Here is a 27,195-nt window from a genome sequence, read left to right as displayed (position 1 = left end):
GTCGTGGATTTAAATTATTCTGGGAAGAGGAATCTGGTCTACGATTCAACTGTTGGGCTAACAAGACAATCTGGTTTCTACGTCATCGTTGTGACGACACCACCTACTATGACTATAAGCCAAGTGATTTTTATTTGGCAGTTACCGAATGTGATTCACCATTTGAAAACACTGTATGTGATATTGCTTCAAATAGACAGATTGAAACTCGTGAATTTCATAATATGAATGCAAATAGTATCATTGACTATACAAAGAGATATGACAAGAGTGAAGTAACATTGTACTGTAGAAAATCTGACCCTGACTTTGTAGTCAATCAAGATCAATATACAGTGAATCCAGATGATTTACCAGCATTAGTGGTTCGCGACAGTTGCCTATACATCGAAGATGAAGAAATCTAAAGTGAAGATTTAAAGACATTGTTGTATATATATATACATTTTATTAATAAAAAAATTCACAAACATTTTTAAGCACTTTACTCTTAGGGAACTAAAATCAATACCGTATAGGTCTGAGATTATATTTTCCACTAGAAAGTCGTTCAGACGTGGATTGTCAACATAAATGTGGAGAAACTGCTTGTAAGTATAGCCACGACATCGGAACACAAAATATAGTAGTGCATGGAAGCCACATCTTTTAGTCGTTAGATCCTGCACCTTCTTTTGATATTGAATAATAGTTTTCCAACTGTTCTCGAAATAGTTGCTGATGTGGGGTGTGTAGAATATATAGGGTAGACCAAGAGGATCAAACAATGCCATCGTCTTCATTGTTTCATAGATGCACAGCCAATGACCCGTCAACACAGTCGACGGACTGCTATTAACAATAATCAAGGTATTGTTGACACTTTGAATTTTTCAAAGAAAGTCCGAGGGCAGACAATAGGATTTGTACTGGGACATAAAGGGGTCCATATTAAATACATTGATTATTTGACTGGGGTTCATGGCGCCAAGTCTAGTAGAACACTACCTTTGGGAGTCATTTCCCAATAGGTTTCATATTGATTTAGTGAGATTAGTGCAATAATCTCAGCCAATGGGTTGGTAAATGTGCATTCTAAACGCACACTCCCCGTAAGTACTATACTCATATCCTGTGTACCAGACAAATCCAGTACAATGATTCCATGTGTTTTAGCAAACAAATCTTCGGTTATATCATTTTCAAATAGTTGAGAGTCGTGATCTAGGGTTTGCATGGTCAACTCGTACAATGTTCTATAGGATTTATCAAAAGATAGATTGTAGAGTGGGATGCCGTTTACTTTGCACACAAGAGATGAAAGTCCAAACATCTCGAATTTATGTGGACATTCAGTCCATGATCCTATTGCACTGGCGCTTTTTACAAATGCCAAAGCTAGTTTTGATGGAATTTCACCATTGATATAGGATGAATCGGTGAAGGTTCGTGAGCCCATTGCAATATGACGTTGATTGGTGATTGTATGAGGAACAAGTAGTTTAATATTGTTGCCATTGGCTCTCAGTTTTTCCACGGCCAAAGCAACAGAACTCATGACGTGTTGTTTATGTAAATGAAGTATTTCCGAGGTGAGGGAGAGACTTACATCAGGATTGGCAGCAAGTGTTTTTCTCAATATGAAATTGGAAGGAGCAAGCTTTAGTTTTATATCCACTTTAAAACTGGGCGGCAGCCATTGGGGTATATTAAATATTTCATGATATATTTTTCCAACTAGATGTAATTCACTAGTTGCAGCATTTTTAAGTGCATCTGTACTATCAGTATTAGTAATATATTCATATCCATTGGAGGTGCCTCTCAATTCCTTGTATGACTTGGGTGTCATCAGCATGAATTGCATATAGCTCGTATAATTTGAGAGATCGTTGCTTGTGCTTACCAGCATGCCATTTATATAGACACTAGTTTGACGAAATAAATTATGTAGTATACAATTTTCATGTGATACTCCATCGCCCCAAATTGGCAATGTATTATCGAATTTATAGACTTTCATTTGTACATCTATAAATGTTGAAGACATGTCCATAAAGTAGTCTTCATTGGAATATATTTGAAAGTGGATATTATCTGAGAGGGGTTGTTGTGGATAAAATTGTTCATAGTATCCATGCTTGACACTCACATCGAAATTTTCAGCATTGAATAGATTTAATGAGGCGGTGATTGAAGGTTGAGAATCCTTATGCTGTAGGTAGGACATTTTAGGAGAAGAAATCTAGTTTCGATCTAACAATTTTCTTCCTGGGACTTCTGGTTACAGCACGTGTCCGCTTTTTCCTTCTTTTCTTTGACAAAAGGGATGATGTCTTTCGTTTCCGACCTGAGTAGACTGATGAGTGATGCGTTGTTTCTTGACCTTTTTAAGCCTTTACCATTCTGTTTTAATTTCTCGCCAAGGGTTCGCGCACTGGACCTAAGATTTTCCAAAGCACTTTTTTTAAAATCCTTGCCAGAGCCCCAATGGTATAGTGTAGAGGATGCAAAATCTTTCGCAGCCGGTACAAGATATTTTCTAGCCAGTGGTAGTGAAGAGAGAAACAGATTAGCAAACCAACTGCCAAGACCGTAGCCAGACATTGACAAGTGACCGTTGTAGTAGTCCATTCCATTGCCCTTTTTTCTTGGGCCAAGAGTATTAACATAGCAGTCAATATCAGGACAAGTGAATACCACTTTTTTATTAGACATCTTGCTTTTGAACGATGGGTCGAAAATGGCATGTAATCACAGCCAACCCTTTTGAAATTGCTATTGGATCACCCAATTCGGTTCTTAATGGTGAATATGTTCTTGATTGGTTTTTCGTTCAAGAACTCGTAGGAGGGGGGCATTTGAATTACCAACCCGAGATGTTTCCACAAATGAAGCGTAGAGAAATATACAAGTGTCCGTGGAGAAGGCAGGTGGGCAGTCAGCAAAAATTAAATTAGTGTTTCTGGTACTTTTACCATTGATTATATTCAGCTTAAAACCAAGAATGTACTTCAGATTATCGTTAAGAATAACCTTTTCACTGGCAATAGGTGAACTGATGTAGATCTTGGCCTCGTCCTTTGAATAATTGAAATGAAAAGCTCATTTTTTACGAGCGGAAATTCTTTTATTAATAGAACGACATAAATCGTTCATACAGGTGAGTTCCTCGTAGGGTAATTCAATGTATGGATAATCCATCCAATTGATTTTTTGAATTTTTTCTTGATCACCTGTTGGTGGCGGCGGCCAATCATAGTGTCTAATTTTTATTTCATATTTACGATCCTTTCTTAGGATGTTGTAAGTATTTTTAATGATATAGTTGGCAAGAGACACCTCATACTTTCTGTCGTCAAATTTGATGGTGGGGAAGAGCTTTGTCCAAAAATCACTTGTTCTATTCAAGTCATTGTAGAGAGGATCGGAAACATTGTACATGAAAGTCACATAAAAATCAGTGGGCATTGTCAATATCTTCAGCACTGACCCAAGAATCAAAATCCGAGTTGTATCCTAGCCAGTGAACAAACAACTGTTTCTTACCCCTATGAGTACGACTCTTTAATATCTTTTCAATTTGGTAAATTTCACTAGTGTTTCTAACTTTTTGCAATTCATACTCATAAAAACCGCCAAGAATCTCGTCATCTTTGGTCTTTTGCAGTCGCTACGTCGTGGGCTCTGTGTCCAGAATTTTGGACACTTTAAAAAGTTTAGTGCACGATAAATAAGTTCTCGTTTCAAAATATTGGTGGTTCTATTAATTCGAACAGTATCACCAACATTGAATTTCTTCTTCTTTTTCTCTTTTTCACCATTGGAGTATTGCTTTAGAAAAGCGTCAAATGTATTTTTATTGTAGTGAACATCCGTTGGTGTAGAGTTGGACAGAGATCGATGGGGTCGTTGATTATAAATCAACATGATTTTATCAAAATCATGAATAAAAGCCGGCGTATTTTTCAATGTACAATATCTTGAAATTAAAAGGCGAATCGTTCTTATTAATAGTTAGGCCAATGCAGCCGTTATAGGGCAGTGACTATGATAAAGTGTTGTATTATATTTCAAAAGAACCTTTTGCACATGGGGATTAACAAATTCACTGCCACGATCCGATTGAATTTTTCTATACGAATCCTGTTCAAGAATACTTTCAATGGCCCGAGCAACTTCAACACCTCTCTTTGAACGTAGTGGAAAAGCATAGGCATAGCGACTAAAGACACTGATTGCCACCAGAATATATTTGAAGGGTGCATTGTGATACTGTTTAAGTGTATCTAGAGTTTAAAAGATCCATTTGCATTATAAGCAGAGTGGAAAAGGCTTTAGTTTGTCGATATTGTTTACTGAGAAGCATATGATTTCGATGTAATGTTTATATAGATTCATTCTCTAGATACTCTTTTTCTTTTTTCAATGTGGTGCCGGAGGCATTAGAAAAAGGTTTGGGGGAACTTAAACTTCCCGCTTCGCCAATATTTTCATAGACACCTTTCAGAACTTCATCCATTTTGAGCGTAAACGTGTAGTGTAATGTCCACTCCCCTTGTGCGAACTGGCGGGTGAATCAATTTGTCTTCGCTGTCGACTAGCAGCCACAGTTGTTGTAAAATCAGTGGTGCTGCTATTATCTTCAAATATTGAATCTTCTTCTTTTTTAAATGTTGTTGTAGGTGGACTATATTCTCTTAGTTTCTTTAGAATTTGCTTATTGCCAATAAGACTTTTGGGAAAGTTTGATACATACAGAAAGGTGTATAGATTATCGTCAAAGGATAAGAGTCCTTTACTATTCGTAACCATATCACAAATTAAATTAAATAGTTTATAACTTTTTCCCTGAATTATAATTCGTTTCCCTGTGCTCTCGACTTGAACTTTATCACCAGATTCCAACATGAGATAAGATAATACTCTTTTACTCTGTTCTCGATAGGTCAATGGCAGTAGGTTTCCAATTTTCAATAAAATTGAATTCAATTCCTTCTCCTTTGATCGTGCAGAATCTTGAGATGCTTCTTGTTTAGAGGGATGAGTGGCGGCGGTGACGGTGGGTCTCTCACGATAAGGTTTATGTTTGTCAGTACGTCGCAATGCAACTTGAAGTAAAAGCAGTTTTTTATCATCAGAATTATTCAAGTCATTAGTCAATGTGCTTATAGTGTCCTCCATACATTCTCCGGGCAATATGCACAGCGCAATTTGTGACCATGGATATGGTTTTGCGATTCTCACTAGAGAAGTATATCTACAATTAATTCGATTTTCTTTAATAAAATTGTGAAGAAGCTAACGACTACTTGACGGAGTAGCGGTCTGTTAAAATTGTTTCACTTTTTTTTTCAAGCCACGGAACCGAACCGTGACAGCGTTTTGGTTTTATGTTTTCTAACACCTTATGGCAGTTGAAAATTTCCCTCAGTTAAATTTAAACATAGTTCAGATATTAGATTAATGAAATCATTGTCAACCCCATGTTTGAGTATAGCCTTCCTAAGCGAAGATTTTGAAGTAATTAAAACGGAAAATAAATACCGTTGTTCATGTAGTTTCTTCAGTGTCCTAATGGCAACTATTAACCTTTTCTACTGTTCACCGGCAGATATACTGTAATTTAATTGTTGAAAATGTCGGTGACTACACGTAGATCCTCGGGCGTTCTCTGATTAAGATCCAAAAAAATATACCCTTAGGGCTGGATAGTCACCTTTTTTTACGCTGAAAATATAATGGTAGGGGCGCGGTTGTTGTTCGTCTTTTGTATTTTAAGTCGCTAAATATTTTACCGAACAACTCAAGAAATAATATAAATAGAGCAATTAAATTTAAGTGTTTGCATAAATTTGCTCTGGTGAAACAGATTTTGTAGAACTAGAGTAACGGAAATGTGTTCATGGTGGGAGCGAACGGTGAACAGTTGTAGCATTTCCTGTGAGAACTGTTCAATGGATTCAGCCAAATCATCAATAATCAGCCACGATTTCGGATCAATACTATTGAAAACATCAAGTCCCCGTATGAATTGTATTGGTATGGATGCGTCAATAGCTTTTATTTTATCATAGGACTCCTGCCAAATACTATAGCAATAGTAAATTTTTTTCGGCTTTTCCAAAAACATTTTATCACAACTTTGAATTATTCTAGCTAAAAGCGTTGTTTTCCCCGACATTGAGGGACCGAACAGAAATAATCTGAAGGATATTTTAAGCTGATACATGCTGCTTTTGGGGACATCAGTCGGACTGCTACTAACTGTAAATCATACGTGTCCACTTAATATGTTTTAATTTTCCCCATCGATCAATCTTTTCAAGAACAACAAAAAAAACAATATTTCAAGACAGCATTTGTTACAATACTGCATGAAAACACTTGCTCAACATGAACAACAATAAAAATATCACTTGTTCAACAAGAAAATGAAAAAATTTCGTGGTCAACATGAAAACTCTATTTGTTCAACATGAACAACGATAACACTATATATAATAAAAAAACACTTTTCTGTCCATCATCAGCACATATTGTATTTAAAAAAACACTTTTCTATAAAGCAATTTTCTGTCCATCTTTTAAAGCACTTATTGTCAACTTAAACAATTTTCTGTACAAAAAAAAAAAAACACTTTTCTATACAACAAAAACACAGAAAACACTTGGAAAAAACAGACACTCAGGGAACTAGTAGCACAGTTGAACGTTATTACGGTGAATTTAAAGGTGGGTTCCCCCCCCCCCGGGGACCACGGGGCCAACGGCCTGCCGGCCGCGGGCGAGACCCCCCCCCCTGGGTGGCCGCGGGCAGGGTCCCCCCCCGGGAACGGCGATGGAAAAAGAAGAGTTTTCCGGTAACTGCGGTTGCTACAGGTTAGTGGATGGGTTAGTGGTTAGGGTCTGGGAGTGTGTTTGTGAGGTTTAAATCTATGAACGGTGTGGGTGGTGGTTAGTTGGTTAGGTTAATCCGGACAAAGTTTAGAATAAAAGTCTATGCATTCAACCTGATCTGGAATATGATAGTGACCATGAAGTCGGGCACTCGCACCATTCTCGAGCAAATAGACCTTGTCGGATATACACGACATTGCATTTTTTTCCACTCTCACAGTATAATTTCTATACTGTAGAGAGCGAATTGCAAGCACTTGTGCTCTCGGCACTAGGCTACTTTCTACACAGTCTCTCTACACGCTCATGTTGAAATTGCTTTTTACAAAATATGTTGGCACCCCTTTACCCGACTTGTTTTCATCCCCACAATGAGTTTCCACGCACTAGACTATGGGGCCCTGGACCACCCCCCGGGATATCAAATCACTCCCCGTCTCTGATTTTAACATTAATAATTAGTTGGGGGCTTGACGTTTCAACAGCTCGGGGTAGAGAGATGGCTTCCAGTTGGTGAACTCCATCTACGAGCGGACTTGCACCCCATTTTGAAAATCACAAAACAACTCTTCAGCCCAATTTACCTTAAACCGCACAGACTATTTCTCACAATAGTACACTTGACCCTCCCCCTCCCGTGGCAATGGCACCTTGAAAACTTTTTAAAAGAACGACAACATGAGCTTTTTTGAAATTTCTAGTACTGAACTGCCGCCTGCTATATTTTTGTTCAGTACCACATTTTACTTTCGCCTGTGTAGAAGAACCATGCCAGTCTCTATGCTCTTGACAGATGTAAAATTTGGGTCGGTACTAATTCTTGCACACTCTCGAGGGTCAGTCATAATATCAAAGTAAGATCCATTATGTACACTCTCACACATTTTGTCAAATGCCGAATTTAGGATAAGCTTATACATTTCCTCCTCCACCTTTGAATTTGCCTTAGAGCGTTTATCGACAAAGGTGTCGATAAACATTTTCAAGTAGGGTCGTTGATTGAACTGCAGGACCCTGTGTATTTTAGTGATTTTGAAACCGTTGTTCACCATCCAGTGCAAAAGCACATGGTGAACAACGATATTCTCTTTAGGGTCCAAATCAGCAATCAGTTTCTGTTTAGAGGGAGTCCAGTGCATCCCCATATCCTCAACCAATGATCGATTGTAGGGGCTCAGTGAGTCCCTGCTCACCGGTCGATTGATACAGGGAAAGACAAAATCTTTGGCTGAGTTATGAATCGCCAGTGGGATGTGACCATCAATTTCAAAGAACCATCCTTGTGGCCCATTTTCCTCGACGTTGGTAATGTTGGGGACCTCACAAGGATTCTAAAGCCATTGATAGTTCCCACTCGGCAAAGAGCAGTTGGAAATTGCCAAGGGGTACAGCGAGCTCATGTCCGAGAACACCGCATTTGACTTTGCACCGGTGCTTTGTCTGCTCGTATCAGTTGACAAGAAGCGATCCCCGTGAAAAATATAACCTCCCCTCCATGAACCCTCTAAAAAAAGGTGCTGATATACGTCGGTGATTAGGCCTATTTCCTCCCTGCTAATTTTAAAATTAAATCCATAACTAAATGGGGTGTAGAAAAATAATAGCCTATATCTAACCCGAACTCTGAATAGATTTGGTCTGTGTTCTTACAGACTATATCCAACAGAGTTAGAACGTCACTGGCCAAGTACAGTCTACAATAATCCCACCCATTTTTACAATCCCCCTTGGACCACACCTTCTTGGCAAACTCATACTCCTCGGCTGTGCATTCACTGTTGGTCAGTGAATTGTGAAAAGCTTCAATTGGAGGTAGTTTCACCTCACTTAAGCTTGCGCCAGAACAATAATACTCGTATCCGTATACACCTTTGCAGGTCAATAGGCCATACATTTCACTGTCTGGAAAGTGTTGTTCAAGCAAGGGAAAGCTATCAAAATTTTCGCTTTTTTGCACTTGAATCAATTAACTCAATGCCTTGGGAAAAAAACTAAAAGAATCTAAAAACCTGATTTTATTCCAGCACATATGCCCATTATCCACTGCTTGCTATTTCAGTTGGAGAAGCAACAACTTCTCAGCTGATTTGGGAATAATGTTGTAGGTAAATGAACTATTTACCCAAGGACAATCTACTACCCCTCCCTCCCGCTGCATACGTGCCAGGGCCGGTAAAATAAATTTTAAGTCATAATTAGAGTTATGAATAAAAACGGGGATACAAAACTGCTGGCTAACCTTTATGTGACTTGATTGATGTGCTATCCCCCTACCCGGTCTACCCGCCGAGGGGAGTATCTGCACCGAGGGACTGGAGTCTCTGAATGTACCTAGCCTCCCTCTTGTCCTGGGAGCCCTCGGCTATCCCTCTGCCAGCTCCCACTGCACTAGACCCAATATTTTTTTATTTTTACTAGTGAGAAGAACCGCTGCGGACAACAACAGTGGATAATTCATATTTCTCAAACGAGAAATAGCACCATTAGTCGTGCCAATCAGATTAGTTAATGCCTAGACCATAAACTCCCCCTCATCCAATGTTTCTACTATTTCTAACAACCGCATGGTGTTAGAACTGTCTCTTTGCGCGTGGGCGTAGGACACTGCAATAGTCCTGTGTTCTTTGACTTAATGTAGATATTGAGGATCATTCCTCTCCGTAAGCAGAGCTTAACTGTTCAGGTAGATTTTGTTACACTGGCGACGTATGTGTTGAAACTATTTGACTAGCATAACTGCTTTATCCACAGGCACCGACTCAACTGTTTGATGTCCATGTCGTCTACAATGCTTCATATGATTTCGCAGCTTTAGTTCAGTCCAAAATCTAGAGAGGCATGTTGGACAGTAGAAACGTACTCCTCGCCCCTTTTTACCCTCCGCTAGAACCCTATTAGTGTCAGTGATTGGGTTAAAAGGACCGATTGCGTTCGGTTGATTAAGTGGTGTGTATAGCAAACAAAATAAGTCTTTAACCAACTCAACTGACGAGCCCCTTACGGGAACGACCACCCCCTTCTTTTTGGAACGAGTCCCATCTTCAAATTCTGTTTCATACTGTACCACAGTAACTCCAATATTCAAATGGGCATAGCTCTTTCAAACATGTCAATAGATCGAAGCGTTACTGGATATTTCCCCTCTAAACAAGAAAAATCTACAATGGGGAAAACGGACCTTTACTTCCCATACACACCCCAATTGTTTAAATTTATCTTGGTAGCGTCCCGAGCTAGAGGCTCGAATGCTGATATGAGGAAAGCATATCTGAAACACTTTTGACCTGTTTCAAAACAAATCCGCTGGACACCTTGACAACCTTCTAGATCTGGATTATATTTTAAAATAGTATCCCTTTCATACCCCCCGCCTGCCCCCCCTCTTAAAATAAAATCTTTCTTAAATTTTCATATATTTATACTTAAATTTTCATCAAAAATAACTAGAGACCCACTACCGTTTTCATTAAAGTTCTCAAGATGCGTTATAATTTTATCGACCCAATCCATGAAAACTCCCTCAAAATTGTACAAATTTGAATAAACCCCCTGTATATAGTAATGTAATGATATGTTAATATAATCAAGATTCCCATAAAGCCAAGAAAATTCTTAAAAAACTATAAACAATAAGTAATTCCCTCCCCAACACTATAATTAGGATTTCAAGTCTTGCACGAAGTTTGTCTGTATCGGTAGTCCAAATTTTTAAGGTTTCAAAAACAAATTTTCCCCCCATAAGTGTCTTATAAAGGTAACCGAAAGTCGCAGTGTAAACAACTATTGCATTTAAAATTCTGTTGGACAGCTGAAAGTCTGGGAATGTTGTACCCCCCTCCCCCGCGTGTATATTATCCCCGCCCCCAAGTTGTTCAACAATAACTGGCGAATGCTCCACTTCAGTTGTTTGAAGTGGACTCGTTAGGGTATCGGAGGTTGGAGGAGGAGGGTTCCCTGTGAAATCATCTAAAAGCTGCAAAGTATTCAGACTTAGCAAAGGTAAGTCCCCCTGCTCAACTGTGCTACTATCTACATTAAAATAATTAGTTAAAAAATCATCGATATTTTCAGGTATTTCATTAACGATACCTTGCCAAGACATTTCATATTCACGATACTCCAAAGATACATCTTCTTTTCCTTCTCCAACTGAGAAGCAGGGGGGAGATGGTGAGTATGGAGCCAGGACAGACTATAAATGAAAAAAATAGCTTATTTTCAAAGTGTTCAAATCACCCCTACACTAAAAATTTGGATTATTGCATAATAACATTTGGTTAATACAACTGAATAAAATATAATATTTGACATAGAAGGCGAAAATTTGTTCGTTTATTTTCATTGTTCAAATTTTTTTTTTTTTTTTTTTGGCGCTTCCCCCCTCGGACCCCAAACCTTTCCCCAAAGCGCTTCCCGGCCCACTTGTGGCACTTATATGGCCAACCGCCCATCCCTGTGGCGCTTCCCTGACCTATGGCGCTTCTTGGACCCGCGACGCTTCCCCCGGCGCTTCCTGGACCCACCGGCGCATTCCGGGCTCCGCGGCCCCCGGCCATTTACATAATGCCCCAAAAAGTTGAAATATTTCTAATTCCATACAGGTTCGGTAAACACATGAGTTTAATTATGGAGGTTAGATGAACGAGTTTGAACTTCAAAATGTTGAGAATCGTTAAGTGGCTTTCCCCTCACTTCTTAGGCATTATACCGCTATGTTTTGACATAAAGCTCTCCGCGCGAGATTATAAATAATTTTGGCATCTCCTTTCCCTGTTTTGTTTTACATTAGCGGTTTTAGTCAATCAATGTTTCAATGGTCTTTGCTTCATTCTGTGTTTTCTGAAATAGCGGAGAACAAATTGTCGGCAAAATTAATATTTAGGATATTGGAGTTCTATATTATATGTAAGAGCTAAACATGTCACAATAGAAATATTCAGTGTAAATTAGAACGACAATATGTGACAGATGGGATAATCTCTCTCAAAATTAGGTGAAAAAGAGCAGTCGGTGTTTCAATGGTACCTAAAAATATATGTGATAGCAATAGAGAAAATAGTAAAGATTAGAAAAAATAGCATTTTGAGTTTCAAAGGCGGTGATTATTAATAGAAATTACCTAAAAATATTCGCTTATGAAATATCGAAGCGATAGCAAAGATTAGAAAAGAGTGGTTTCTTTGCAGAAAATTTACATTATATTTAGATATCTCCGAGGAAGATAAATTTAAAACAATGGTTGGGGGTTGAGGGGGTTAATATCCCGCTGAGATATGTTTCTATTGGGATTGAAAAAGAAAAAAACATTGGAAGAAATATAGGGGTAGTAAAAAATGTTTAAATTAGCAAAATCCAGCGGGGGTCGGGCACCCGAAGGACCAGGTAAGGGGTGTTGGTGGGGGGGGGGGGGGGCAGCGCTATGTTATTGCGCGGCTGGGCCGGCTATTTCACGATATTGCGTAGCTTTGGCATTGTAGTTATCCGTCCACTCTCTCTTTAACTTTTTGCCAGGCCGCATTGGGGCTGGCACTGATGGGGCTGCCTCACCCTCTCCGGCCTTCTTGGAAGGTGGGGGCACGCATTCTTCACAATTGGCCTTAAAAAGAAGAGAAAAAATTAGTATCAAAATAATTTGCCCCTTTTTTACAGAAAGAAAGTTAGTACCCTCATCCATATAATTTTGTTTAGAAAAGCATTTATCTCTTTTCAGTAAAGGAAAAGTAAAAATTTCGCGAGAAATATATTAGGCTTAGAAATCAACTGGTTTTATTAGACAATCAGTAGTCTATAGCCATAGGATAGAAATAATTGTTTCTATTTTTAGCATTTAGAAAAATATTAAATTTTCCGGTCTATATGCTTTAAATTTGATCGTTAACACATCGACCTGTAGGCCTATATTTTGCAAACATAGGTTAAAATACTATTCAATTTATACATAATATTAGCTTCATGCAACTCCCAAAGACTTTTCTAGCCCTGCACTGTTTGTTTTCATTTTACACTGATTGCGGTAGAATTGAAGGCATTGCCCTCCCCCTTTACATAATTTACTTACAACGAAGCTGTTAGAAGCAATGTATTGCCCCCTCCACCCTTTCACATTATTTTCCAACTCTAGATATACTATGTAATAGATTTTAACTCACTTTCACCGAGTCTACGAAACCTTCAAGGCCATATATTATAATTCGTTTACCTTTTTCGTTTTTGTTTTACGCTGTAGGCGGTATACTTGACTTACTTTCGAGTCCCCGTTACATACGGTATGTACCACGAAGCTGTTAGAAGCAATGTGTTGCCCACTCCGCATTTTAACATAATTTTCTAAATATATTGTTAAACTTAATTTGAAAATAATATCTTTCAATGCTTCTCTTACAAATACAAGGCCCATACAATTAATGCGAAGTAATATTTAGTTATATTTTTAAACTGATGGCGGTGGAATTGAAGGCATTGCCCTCCCCCTTTACATAATTTACTTACAACGAAGCTGTTAGAAGCAATGTATTGCCCCCTCCCCACTTTCACATAATGTTCTAAATATATTGCTAAACTTTATTTGATAATAATCTCTTTCTCCGCTTCTCCGACAAATACAAGGCCCTTACTTTTAATGCGAAGAAATAGTTTGTTTTCATTTTACACTGATGGCGGTAGAATTGAAGGCATTGCCCTCCCCCTTTAAATAATTTACTTACAAAGAAGCTGTTAGAAGCAATGTATTGCCCCTCCCCCCTTTCACATAATGTTCTAAATATATTGTTAAACTTAATTTGAAAATAATCTCTTTCACCGGCTCTCTGACAAATACAAGGTTACGAAACTACAAGCTTAATATACAGCAATCTCTTTTTGCTTAAAACTGTTTTAATTTGACAGCCAAAACAAAACCCTTTGACTAGACCGATAGCGTGAACACACCGGAAAAGTGTGACAGCTAATTATAGGCCTCACATTGGAGTCTTGTGTCAAATCAGAGCAAGGTAATAACAAAAGAGCGATGGATGTCTCAGTTAGATAAAATATTACAATTGATAAAAGCCAAAATTTAACGAAAGTATATTTATTTATTTTTGCGAGAATTTGGGATTGTAAAACAATGGTGGGGGGGGGTTAGGGTAAAAAGAATATATTTTATGTTTTCCATTGATTATAATGATGTTTGTATGGTTTGGGGGGGGGAGGGGTTTGGGGTAAAGGAATATATTTACGTTTTAGCTGAATATACTGGAGGATGTCCAAGGAAAATTTGTTTGAAAATAAAAATGTACTTACATTGCTAATTGCGGCTGCCAAGGCCTCAAGCTCATCAATTATGCTAATTGTTCTATCCATTCTAGTTGTTTGCACTGTGTCAAAATACTTTCTGATAATTGAATCATATTGCATGCCCGTTATATAAGAAATCTCAAGGGCAAATTGTTATGTAACGGGGAAAACCATATGTAAACAAAGCCCTCTGATTGGCTGAGAGGAACGCACGTGATCTAACTGTTTCCGGGAAACTCATAGCATTTGGCTCGAGCAACAACAACAAATACTATTTCTGGATCATAATATTCGCTGAGAGCATGTACATGACCAAAACAACAACAAATACTATTTCTGGATCATTACATTCGCTGAGAGCGTGCACTTACAACAACAACATTGACCTTGACAATTGCCTCGGAAACAACAACAACATCGACTTTTGGAAATTTAGGTCATTGACCCCATTAACCACGTGTTCTCCCTAGGGAGGCTATGCCCTTATTTGGGGTGCAAAAAAGTTATAGGTGGCAGCAGGGGTGAGGGATCGGAGTTATAGGGTCATCTCTACTTACCTTCCAGACAAGTGGTTGTGAAAAAACAACAATATATTCCAACAATATTCTGATAAACAGATCCTGAGGCTCCAGTCAAGGCCGTATCCAGAAGAAGGTTCCAGGTTTGACCCACCCCCCTCAAATTTTGTGTCCGATTCTTAAAAACGTAACAAAATGCATATACAAATATTTGATGCATTTTTAGAGTTTTTATCACCCCCCCCCCCCTTGAAAAAAAACGTAAAAAATCCTGGATACGCCTTGCGAGTATCCTAGAAGTTTTACGAGTTCAGGGTACTAGAATAGGTTTGAAGATCAATGTTAAGAAGACTAAGTCACTTAAACTAAGTCATTATGAATTAGCGAAGATGGAAAGGTGACGTTCGTTAACGAGAAGATTGATCAGGTGGACATCTTCACTTACCTTGGTAGTATCATAGGCAGTGCAATAGCGCTGCCTAAGTAAGCAACGATGTTGGCACAATATATTAATTATTATTTTTTTTTTTTTTGTTCTTTGGTTTTAGACCAGGGCACTTCGTATCGAAGGAGTTGTCGTAGAAACTTCAAAAAAGGCTTATTCTATTGGAAATTATAAGGGCTTGTGCCCTTTTTAATAGCCAAAAGTGATTGCAGGGCAACTAACACCCCTTCCACGCCCACCATTTCCCTAAACACATCCAATCAAAATTTGAAGATAGCCATTTTGTTCAACGTAGGTTAAAGATCTAGAAATTGTGTCTTATGGAGGACAATCCCTCCACAGCCCTCAGAGCAAGGTTTGTAAGTTATGCCCAGGGACATATAAGGTTTTTATAAAAAGCGTTGTCGTAGAAACTTCAGAAATGGCTCATTCAATTAGAAATTCAAAGGGCTAGTGCCTGTCTCAATAGTCGAAAGTGATTGAAGGGCAACTAACCCCCCTCTTACGCCAACCATTTCCAAAAACACATTCAATCAAAATTTTGAGATTGGCATTTTTTTCAACGTAGTTGAAAGTTCTGGAAATAAGGTCTTTGAAGATGAAAACCCCCACATCCCTCAGGGCAAGGGTTGTAAGCTTTGCCCTGGGGGCATATAAGGCTTTTATAGAAAGCGTTGTCGTAAAACTTCAAAAAGGGCTCATTCAATTGGAAATTGAAAGGGCTAGTGCCCTTTTTAATAGTTGAAAGTGATTGTAGGGAAACTAGCCCCCCTCTCACGCTCACCATTTCCCCAAACACATGCAATCAAAATTTTGAGATATCCATTTTGTTCAACGTAGTTGAAAGTTCTGGAAATTAGGTCTTTGAGGATGATAACCCCCTCAGAGCCCTCAGGGCAAGGATTGTAAGTTATCCCCTGGGGCATATAAGGTTTTTATAGAAAGTTTTGTCGAAGAAAATTTCAAAAAGGGTCCATTTGATTGGAAATTGAAAAGGCTAGTGCCCTTTTTAATAGTTGAAAGTGATTGGAGAGCAACTAACCCATCTCTCACGCTCACCAATTCCCCAAACACACCCAATGAAAAAAAAAAAAAAAAAAAAAAAAAAAAAAAAAAAAAACACCCAATCAAAATTTTGAAATTGCCATTTTGTTCAAATTAGTTGAAAGTTCTGGAAATCATGTCTTTGAGGACTAATTCAATTGGAAATTGAAAGGGTTAGTGTCCTTTTTAATAGTAGAAAGAGATTGAATTTTGAGATAGTCATTTTGTTCAACGTACATTAATGTTCTGGAAGTTAGTTTTTTTAGGATGACAACCCCCCCCCCCCCCCCCCCACCAAACCTCAGGGCAAGGGTTGTAAGCTATGTTTCATTTTTAATTTTCATAACTTTAAGAAATCAAAAATTAATTAAGATTTTAAGGAATAAATATCAGCATATGTATATTAAACTGACCATGCACATTTGTTTTTTCTAAGTTTATTTGAATTTATTCAGTAAAGTACAAATTATATTCTGGCTTTTAGAAAGCATAGGGTTTTAGAACCCTACTCATATTAATTTATGCTTGTTTTGAGTTTGACTCTTTTATTTATTTAAATTTCTGTTTGTTTTGGGTTTTGTTTATTTATTGATACTGATTTTTGGTATTTGTATGCTTGGTAGATTATTTGATTCTATTTTTGTTAATTTTGGCTTAATGGAGTTGTTTACTTTTTTTGAAAAACTTATTTTGTGGGAAAAGTGTTTTAATTAATTATTAGTAAAGACTGAGGGAGCAGTGAATATGTTAAAAGTAGAATAGCCAAGGTTCGGGGTGTTTTTCACAGTTAAAAAAGACTAAAAGAATAAGAAGATAAGTCTGCAAACCAAGATTAGAATATTGGAAGCTACAGTGATGCCAGTGGTCAAATATGGTTCTGAAACATGGGCGCTTCGAAAAGCACATGAAGATTTGTTAGGTGTTTTCCAGAAAAATTGCCTACGGATTGTTCTGGGAACGTAGCTGACTGGCTGTATTTCAGACAGTAGGATGTACGAAAAATGAGGCTCAATCCCACTTTTTAGGGCTATTTTGAGAGAAAGGTTGGAATTGCTAGGGCACCTTCTGCGGTTGAAAGATGGCAGATTGCCGAAAATTGTCCTTTTTGGCCAGTAGTAGTAGCAGTAGTAGGACTATGCGCGTTGCCTGTAGTACAAATAAAAGTGGCGATTAAACTAGTTTTCACGTAAAACCAAAATGATATGAAAATAACAAATATTTATCATTTTTAACAGTATTTTAATAGTATCAATTTCAGAAACTAATTTATTTATTTAATCGATAATTCATCTACAAAAAAAAAGAAAAGGACAGAGCATAAATGAAAACTAAGGCAAAACCAAGAAAAATAGATAAATAAAAAATTACATCTGTAATTCAGCGACAACAGTTGGAAATTTTAGCCTAACACGAAACAAGAAGAAAAAATATATTGCAAATAAAACCATAAGCCAGAGGTGACCTGCAATAGTTCATTTTTTTTGCTTAGTTTTAAAGTGCCATTTCTGGACTGGTCAAGTAAAATTTGTAAAATCAATCTTGATTCGTTTGTCTATATTTGGAGCAGATAATCATTTGGAGCAGATAATTGGCCAAACAGAAGAGCAGGAGACAGATTTTTGCTTTGTCAGTCTTAGTCCTTCCAGAAAGTTGGAAAGTCCATCCAGAAATCTTGAAACGTAAAATTTGCTTTGTCCTTCCAGAAGGCCATGACATGCAGAATATAAATTGCTTTGTAAGAACTTGTAAGGGCTGCAACGGCTTTATAAGGACCGGCGAAGTAAAACGGTTTAAACGAACTCTTTTAGAAACAACTGAAACATGGAGCAGATATTTGGTGACAAAATAAATGAAAATGAAAAAAGTAGATGCAGAAATTAATAAAAATTCATAGTTTGATACCCCCCTTAAAATGTTGCTTTGGGAGTTTTAATAATAGAACTTTAAACCCATATTTAACCCCTTGGGATCTCTACCCCTTATAACCTTCTAGACCCCTGATAACCCCTGTCATCTTTAACCCCTGTTTATCACAGCAAGAAAATTTGAACTTATTATTAAAATATTTAAATTTTTACAAATATACTAAACCAGTTATTTTTTTAATTCCACCATTTTCATAGTTCTAAGTCAATCTGATGTCTTTGGATTTTTAGTCAATGCTTTCTAGTTCTAATCGGGTCCAAAATGTTGTTTTGTAGCACAAAATGCCAGGAATCGCCATCTAGGTGAGGCACGATGTGTTTTACTGCATAAAAAGAGCAATAGTTAAAATTCCTTTCAAACGGCCCCTATCTTGATATTATGGCCACTGGTTTAATAGCATCACCGAGGAAGGCCCTTTTTTGGGTGAGGAGGGGGCACTTACTCCTCTCTAGAAAAAATTACCTTCATGTCTGATTCAGAAACATACCTGTTTTTGTGAATTCGTCGAAAAGTAAATAGAAAATCCTCGCCCCTTGCCTCTAGATTTCGTGAATTGGCATCCTTTCATCGCTATCTGGGATTAATATTAGCATTAAAACTTTCTTTCTCTTTTTTAGGAACTTACCTCTGGCAATATGGATCGGCATGCCACTTGTAACTGGGATATACTTTCTTGTGAACTTAGCCTACTTCGTCGTGGTACCTGGTAATGAAATTATTGCCTCGACTGCAGTGGCAATGGTAATTAGGTCATTGGCGTTTTTCGGTTGTAAAATGTTTGGATTTTTGGCCGTTGTCATAGCAGGGACAATACGCATTTTAATATTTAAAGCACAACCTGAAGTCAATGAGAATAATTTCTTTTATTCTTAATTATACTTTTTAACTAATTCACAAAGTAACTTCTTTACATCAGACTAAATTAAGAAAAGTATGTATAACTATTTATGAATTATCCTAAATCAAAATATTAAATGTGACAGTTATTTCTTTTTTTTGTAAGTATATCAACCATTTGTTCAAAAAGTTGAAAGTCTCTTGAAACTCTAGAGTGTAGAGATATAGAAAAAGACCCTCATTATTTTCATAACACAAATAAAGGGAGAAACTTAAGGTCAAACCGAGTAAAATTTATCCTATAATTAAGAGTAACGTCCCCTATCCCCCCTTATATTGTTGCGATTGTTGCCTAAATTCTAGTTAAAACAACTCATTATCGATATTTCAATTGTGAACATGACAATTCTTAAATTGTTTGGAAAATCCATACAAATTCATAATTACCAGTTATAATTACTATTTTTGTCTACAAAAAATTGTAGCTAAGCTTATAAGTAGACAAGGAAACGAAACCTGTGTATTAAGTAGGGGTGAGTGGGGGCGAAGTGTACTCCTACTCAGGATGCTCCTGATCCACGCAGCATACCCCTTATTTTTTCTGGATGCCCTCCCTAAAAACATATTAGTTTTGCCATATACAATTTATATTATTTTTAACTTTTATGTAAACGTAATTATTATTCACCCTTATTTAGGAGTGGTAACTTTACTTTAAATATTAAACTATCATGTTTGCTTAACTGGAAACAAGGAATGGTCTCAACGGGCTATTTCATTTAGATTTTTGAATTTTAGGGAATGTCGTGCGATTTGTTCAAATCTTAAAGATGTTGAAAAGGAATTTTTCAGCTAACACTACAAACTGACGGTCAATATATTGAGGGGTTGCTCTCTCTCAAAAATATTTTACACCAAGTGTCGTGTGCTAAGAATGGCCGAACTGTACCAATCGTTTTAGGGAGTGTTCCAAGCGTTTGGGTGTATTTGCCAAGCATTGCAGAACTGCGCAGCAAAGTGGCGTTCCAAGCTATACTACGTGGTGGGAAGTCAGTGCCCCCTCGCAATTTATAATTTTCTTAATTCAGTGTACATTACATAACAGTCAAGTTCCAGAATAAAAAAAAAAGAAAATTAAGAAATTATAAAATTGCTTGAGCAAGATTTGGTGCTGCGTCTTCGCATAATTTTTGTTTTGGAAAGCCAAAGCATAAGGTGGCTTTCACACTACATAGCTTAGGTAGTTTTCTATCCCAAGTAGCTACGTTGCGTTACATTACACATAACCTTTAATATTCAAGCCAGTCTTTTCACAGAAGATCTATGTAAAATCAATAAAACACTCATAAGCATCGTGTAAAATCATCACAATTAAAATATTCAAAAACTAAAAATGTGGAGTGGAGATCAGGATTTGGGATCTGATTAAGAGTAAAATTCTTTCTAGAAGAACCCTTTTACTTTCATTTAAATTTCATTTAAAATAATTTAATTAAAAGTCTATCTAACTAAAAAGTAGTATTATGGTTACCTTCAATTTTGCTCATCCGAAAATTCTGTTTTCTTGCTGCTGTGTTAACTTTTTCACAATGTAACATAAACTTAAGTTCTGTAAAATTATGTAGAACTCGAGTCTACTTTGCACTGCCTACTAGTCTACTTTGCACCGACACCGACACTTTTTACCGACACTACTTGCACCGAGTCTACATTGCACTGACAAAATTTGCCCCGTAAGATTATAGTCTCAAGTTATGCTTGCATGAAAGGCTCTACGACAGGGTGTGAAAGCACAGTAACTAACTCGGATACAATGAGCTAAAAAACATGTTTAAGGAGGTTCTTCGCAGCTAGCCATTTTTAATGGCCTGAAAGTGCTACTTGCAAATATCTGAAAATCTGGGTAGTAAACATTGACAACTTCACCTTAATACCCTTAGCTTCATTAGTTTCAATAATTGTAGCAGTAGTATAAGTAGTTCTAGCACTAGTATTAGGAGTATCCGTATGGAGATTGAGTAATAGTAAGATATAAATATTGCCTTTTGGCTAGTTCAACATCCCCCACAGCAAGGCCTGTAAGTTTCAACTTCACATACCAAACCTTTTTTTAGATATTGTCGGTACGCCTTTTTGACAACCTGCATGCAGTCGCCTTGTTATAATTTAATTCAAAGTCCCCCTTAAATATTTCCTGAAAGTTTCAGCATCAGACCCTTTAACATGGTCATAATAGGAGTCACAATTGTATTAGTAAAAGTACTAGTAGAACTACTTGTAGGATTTATAGTAGTATTAACAATAATAGCATGAATACTAGCAGGAGCAGTAGTATTACCATTGCCTTGCCTTTGGTCAGTGCCTTGCCTTTGTGACCATTGCCTTTTGGTCAGTAGAACATCCCCTTCATCAAGCCCTGGAAGTTTCAACTTAATACAATCACATAATGTGTTTCGACTTAGTTTAACTTTCTCCTCAACATTTCCTCTAATTTTCAGTTCAATATCCTCAGCTTGGTAGTACTTGCTACAGAAGCAATAATTGTGGCGTTAGTGGTGGTAGCAGCAGTAGTTGTGGTAGTAGTAGTAGTTGCAGCGGGAGTAGTAGTAGTAGCGTACACACACTGCCTATTTAGTCAACTGATCATCTCTCTTATGATTTTCTGAAAGTTCCAGATTAATGCACTCGGTCATTCCTGAGTTACGTCCTTTTGAAAACCCGTATACACACTTGGTGTTTTGATTAAGTTCGACACTCCTTCGTTCTTTTTGACGCAAAAATCAAACATTCCTACCTTCCTCGGTAACAAATATTATACGATGTCAGCAATCGTGTGTAAACGTATGTAATCGTATGTAAACAATATACGAGTTGAGTAAATTACAGCTGTAACCATGATGGGCGTGGGGGGTTAACATCCCTAGAGACATAGTTACTGGACCTTTCAAGTCTGCTGAACAAAATGGTTATCTCAAAATTTTTATTGAATGTGTTTGAGGAATTGATGGTGAGGGAGGGGGATGGAACCCAATGGATTTTTACTTTTGCAAACAGCACTATCCTTTTTAATTTCCAATTGAATGAGCTCCTTTTAAAGTTTTTACGACAGCTCCTTCTATGCAAATTGCTTAGCGGAAAAAAATAAATTGTGCCCAAATCACTCTTTACTTAGGTAGCACTCTTTACTAATAGTGCGCTTTTATTATATGACATCATTCTACCGTTATATCATATTGTATCTGCAAGACTGCAAGGCTGCATCTTGCAGGCTTTGTCTGTTATATTTAATATTAGGATTTGTCGCTTACAAAATCACGTAGATATAGCAATAGCAATGATTCAGCGGCTAACTAGTAACAACAGAAAAAAAACAAAGCAAGAATGAAAATATAACAAAATGATATAAAGTTCCATGTAGTGTCATTGATTCCGTCTCGATGTTTAACTGTGGGTTAATACGAAAAAAAATGCCCCAATAAGCTATGCTTCTGAATTACATTAATAAGTAAATTTAACTGCAGTTATATTCAATTGGGACTAGCACTTTTATGACTGTTACTGCTGTTTGTAAGACGTCTTCAGTCACTTAAATGGATATTGCTCTTGCAATATATATATATATATATATATATATATATATATATATATATATATATATATATATATATATATATATATATATATATATATATATATATATATATATATATATATATATATATATATATATATATATATATATATATATATATATATATATATATTTATATATTATATTTGTATTAATGTTATGTATTTAAGGGAAGGTTTTATTTATTTTTGTTTGTGTTTGTTTTAGACCTTTGGATCAAAGACGCTTGGTGCTTTGCAGTGGACCATTCCACTGTTTGTTGCATTTTCGACTTTTGGCGGTGTAAATGGAACTCTTTTTACGTCTGCCCGTTTAATGGAAGCTGGTGCAAAAGAAGGCCATTTACCAAAATTATTTGGTTTTATTCACATGAAACGTCTAACACCAATACCGGCACTCCTCTTAAATGTAAGACTTTTGAATTTTTATTAGCTACTTCCCATGTCCTTTTTGTAACATAAACCACTTACCCTAAGAAGGTGAAGCGGTCGGTGATTGGGCAGCTAAAAATAATCCACCGATGAGAAACAATGTCACATACTCACGCATTTTGCATAATTCAATGTGAAGCCTTATCTGACATAATTCGCAGTATTCCAACTCACTGTTTGTGTCACTTAGGTGCTGAATACCTAAGAATTTTTTTCATAAAAAAATATCAAATTTTACAACTTAACTTTAAATGGTTCATTTCAGTGAAATTTGCTAAGATTTCAAGCTCAGTTTTTATAACGAATATAGCACTTTAAAATCTTTTTGCCCCGCGCAAGAGTTAGATCTTGAAGTAAAAGTTTGCTCGGTTAGCAACAGGTTTCGCCTAAAAATTCTTTCTGGGTTTAGTCCCAAGGGGGAGGGGGACTAAAACCAAGTTGAAATGAGGCCACTTGTATGTAAAATACTTGTAGCATAAAAGATCAGTTTTGAGATGGCTTAATGGCCTTTTCAGGTTAAAACACCAATTACTTCTCCGTAAATTATTTATATGTCATAAAATAAGATTTTACATTCAATTTTAGGGTGTATAAATATGAATACTCTTCTGTAATTCATCGTGATAGGTCTACTTATTTATTACCAATTCTCATAAACATGACGTAGATAATTATTTCAGAGAAGTTTTACTACTGATGACGGTCACTGTATATGTGACCGAAATATCTGGTATTTTTGTGAATTTCCATACACTGTCTATTAAAAAGGATTTTATCCCTATTTTGAACTTTTATTTTATAGTTACCAATTCTCTCCTGACTTCTCTTTTATTTGAGGTAATATGTTTGAGCAAAGGTCTTTTTGGACTTCTTTCGTGCAATATAGGTGATGAAGGGGCTAAAGTTTTATAGTCCAAAATAGAATTGCCACCAGTGGCGTAATTTCATCAATATCCTGGGGGGGTCAAAGATGGAGCCAATTTTCCCAAATCAAGTGAAAATGACTGTGAAAAATGAAGAATGAGCCATATAATACAATAAAGGCAAAGATATACTAAAGAAAACTGACCCATTTCTGTGGATGCTTGAATTACACAGGATTATCTTAGTTTTGACAAAATTTTTGAAGAAACCAAATTTCAGTTGGGGGAGGCGAAATGGGTTCTGGGGGGGGCTAAACTGGGTCTGTCTAGGTCAGTTGTCCCCCCTGCCCCATAGCAAATTAAGCCCTGGATATTCTAATAACCTTTCCGTCCTTGTTTTAGTCTAAGTTAAGGCACGCATTAGGTACAAAGGCGTTGCTGAATAACACAAAAAGTCATGTAATTTATCACCAGATAAATGTCCTTTTTTCCCTTTGTATGAAATCGTTTTCTATTAGTCTTTAAAATGTCCTTTTCTTCTCTTACGTGAATCCGCTTTCAATCAAGCTTTAAATGGGTTGATTTTTGAAAGCCTAAATGTGACTGAAAATGAAAATTCAATTATAGCATTAAAATTCTCTGCCAATACTCTTTAAATATGTGTGAAGGGAAGTGTCTAAATATAGCTGGCTTGATTTCTTTACATTTATCTTAATCTCTGTATGTTGACAAATTGCGATTCATAGGCTCATGGATAACTGCTTCTCTGATTGGCTAGCAACTCTTGGTCTGTGAAAAGAGGCGAGTTTATACTGTTTTCATTTGATGTTTGAAGTTCAGGTTAAGTTAAGTTTCATTTTTTTTACCTCTGTGCACTTCAAATATGACCTGGATATCTGCACGGCTTTTAGCACTTTGAATAAGGTCTGCACTTCAGGACAGCATTTTAGTAATTTAAATATGACCGCTTAGATTAGTTGCCTCTTTCTTAATCTTACCGCTTTAGAACATAAGATGGGTCCTTATTTTCCGTTAAGCTTTCATTCAACTACGCTGTTCAAAAACCGTCTAAGTAAAATCTCTCGCAATGGTAAGTTCTGGAGATACTTTTGCATGAATTTTCACTGAAGAATGATAAGGTGCAGTCATGTTTGCACTTACTTCAAAAATACGTTTTCACCTTTTGCTTGGAAAAATTAGCTTGTTTTTGAAGAATTTATTGTAATTCAGGGTAAACTCTACTATGCAGCCATAATCAGGGCCGTCTCGTATGGCCGTCACGTCACGTCAACCAAATTGTTTGTTCGGTTAAACAAAGACCATGACAATTCTGACTTCTACGGAAATCTCGAATTTGGTCGGTAAACGCAGCAGTTTTACTTACTCCTGCCGTAACTTTACAGATGGTTTCACAATTTTCCATTTGGTTTGATAAAAAGCATGGAAATACTGACAGGACATTTAGCGAAATCTCAATCTCGGTCGGTAAATGCAGTGGTTTTGCCGACTCGTGCAGTGATTTTACGTATCGTATTTAAAACGGACATTATGCTGATAAATGATAAAAAAAAAGTCAGTAAAAATTATCAGCCAGTCGGTAATGTTCCTCCCCCCCCCTCCAAACATGTTGGCTAGTACCAACCCTGGCCATGAGCTCCTTCCTCTATCCTTATTCTTGGAAGGGACACTCTATACGAGAAGCCTTGCAGTGGCAATAGGATTAATTTTTCACGAGTTGGCCCAAGCAAAACTGTGATTGCGAACTGTGCTGAAGGGTGGTCTTGAGGATTTGCACCCCTTCTATTGGATGGCACAGAAATGCACTAGATTTTGCATGTTCAAGAAGTCATCAAATAGGATGGGAAGAAGTCATAAGAAAAGATAAAAAAAATTATTCGGAGATTCGTGAGAGGCTGTAAAGAATGAAGTTTTTAGCAGATTTGGATGGAGTAGGAGAGTACAGTGGCGGATCCAGGGAGCGAGGGGGGCGCCCCCCTCGCATAGTCTAAAGTAGAGTAATTTACTTAATTAACCCAAGTTTGCGTTAATTAAACTTGCTCCTAACGCAAGTTTATTGCATCAACCTATTTTGCATCCCCCCCCAAAAAAAAAAAAGATCCTGGATCCACCCCTGGGAGAGTACGCAGCTATGTTGCCCTCAGGTGGCTTGACTCTGCATGCCGCTGTTATTAATAGCAAAATTAAATTAATGTTACATTATTCAACAACCTTTTGAATTTTGTGCTTGAAATTAGGTACCCTAGTTGTTTTTCAATCCAAAATAAAAACAAATTCAAAAAATTTCTATCATGAAATTAGAAAATGTGAATCAGATAGTTTTCGATTTATCCTACTGAATTACCAAAGACTTTTTAGCGCTGAGTTAGTTTTTGTTTTAGACGGATAAACTGAAAAAAAAAATTTCATCATAATTTTATTTTATTTTCAGGCGCTCATAACCATTGCAATGTTAATAGTCAGTGACGTTTTTGTTCTTATCAACTACTTAAGCTTTGCCCTTTGGCTTACTGTTGCTGCCAGCATTGCCAGTCTCTTATTTCTACGATGGAAAAAGCCTGAAGTTCATCGGCCTATCAAAGTGCCTATTTTCTTGCCAATATTATTTTTCTGCTGCTGTATATTCTTACTTGTTTTGCCTGCAGTGGAAGAGCCACTAAATACAGGTAAGACAAAAGGATGAATTAATTCCCCCACCTGAAATCTGGAATATAATATGTAAAGCTATTCTTTTTAAATGGAAAATGGAGTTTTTACAGTTTTTTATAGTTTACGGATGAAGATCTGCTAGATTTTTTCTGGAGAAACTGCCTTCGGACTCTTTTGGGTACCCAACTGATTAACCGTATCTTAAACTATAGGGTATACGAAAAGTATGCTTCAATCCCACTTTCTAGAGCTCTAATGATAGAAAGGTTGGGCTGACTAGGGTATTTTCTACAGATGTAAAATGACAAATCATTTAGGATTTTCCTTGTTGGCCAACCATTTGGGGCTAAACAAAAAGCAAGTCACAACCGTTTAGGGCCAAACAAAAAGCAAGTCACAACCGTTTAGGGCCAAACAAAAAGCAAATCACAACCGTTTAGGGCAAAACAAAAAGCAAATCACAACCGTTTAGTGCCAAACAAAAAGCAAGTCACAACCGTTTAGGGCCAAACAAAAAGCAAGTCACAACCGTTTAGGGCCTAACCAAAAGCAAGGCTTTCCCAGTTGGAATGGGAGGATGTCGTAAGGAAAGATTTAAAGCAAATGGGAAATCCTTGGGAGTGCGCAAAAAGGGAGGCATTGAATATATTGGGATGGAGGAGGAGCGTGCTTAGCTGTG

General features: G+C 37.1%; 1 protein-coding gene across 1 annotated transcript in view; it reads left to right on the top strand.

The window, feature by feature from the left end:
- Positions 1–27,195, top strand: part of LOC148947403 (Y+L amino acid transporter 2-like) — a 75,530-nt gene that overhangs the window by 43,517 nt on the left and 4,818 nt on the right. The window contains 3 exon segments of the mRNA XM_089095833.1: positions 18,705–18,828; positions 22,763–22,963; positions 26,299–26,533. Coding sequence (XP_088951959.1) covers positions 18,705–18,828; positions 22,763–22,963; positions 26,299–26,533 — 560 coding nt within the window.

This window comes from Artemia sp. Qi Xiang Cuo, chromosome 10 (assembly GCF_049724085.1).
Source record: "Artemia sp. Qi Xiang Cuo chromosome 10, ASM4972408v1, whole genome shotgun sequence".
NCBI lineage: Eukaryota > Metazoa > Arthropoda > Branchiopoda > Anostraca > Artemiidae > Artemia > Artemia sp. Qi Xiang Cuo.
Note: the sequence above shows the minus strand (reverse complement) of the source record. Positions and strands in the feature narration are given on the sequence as shown.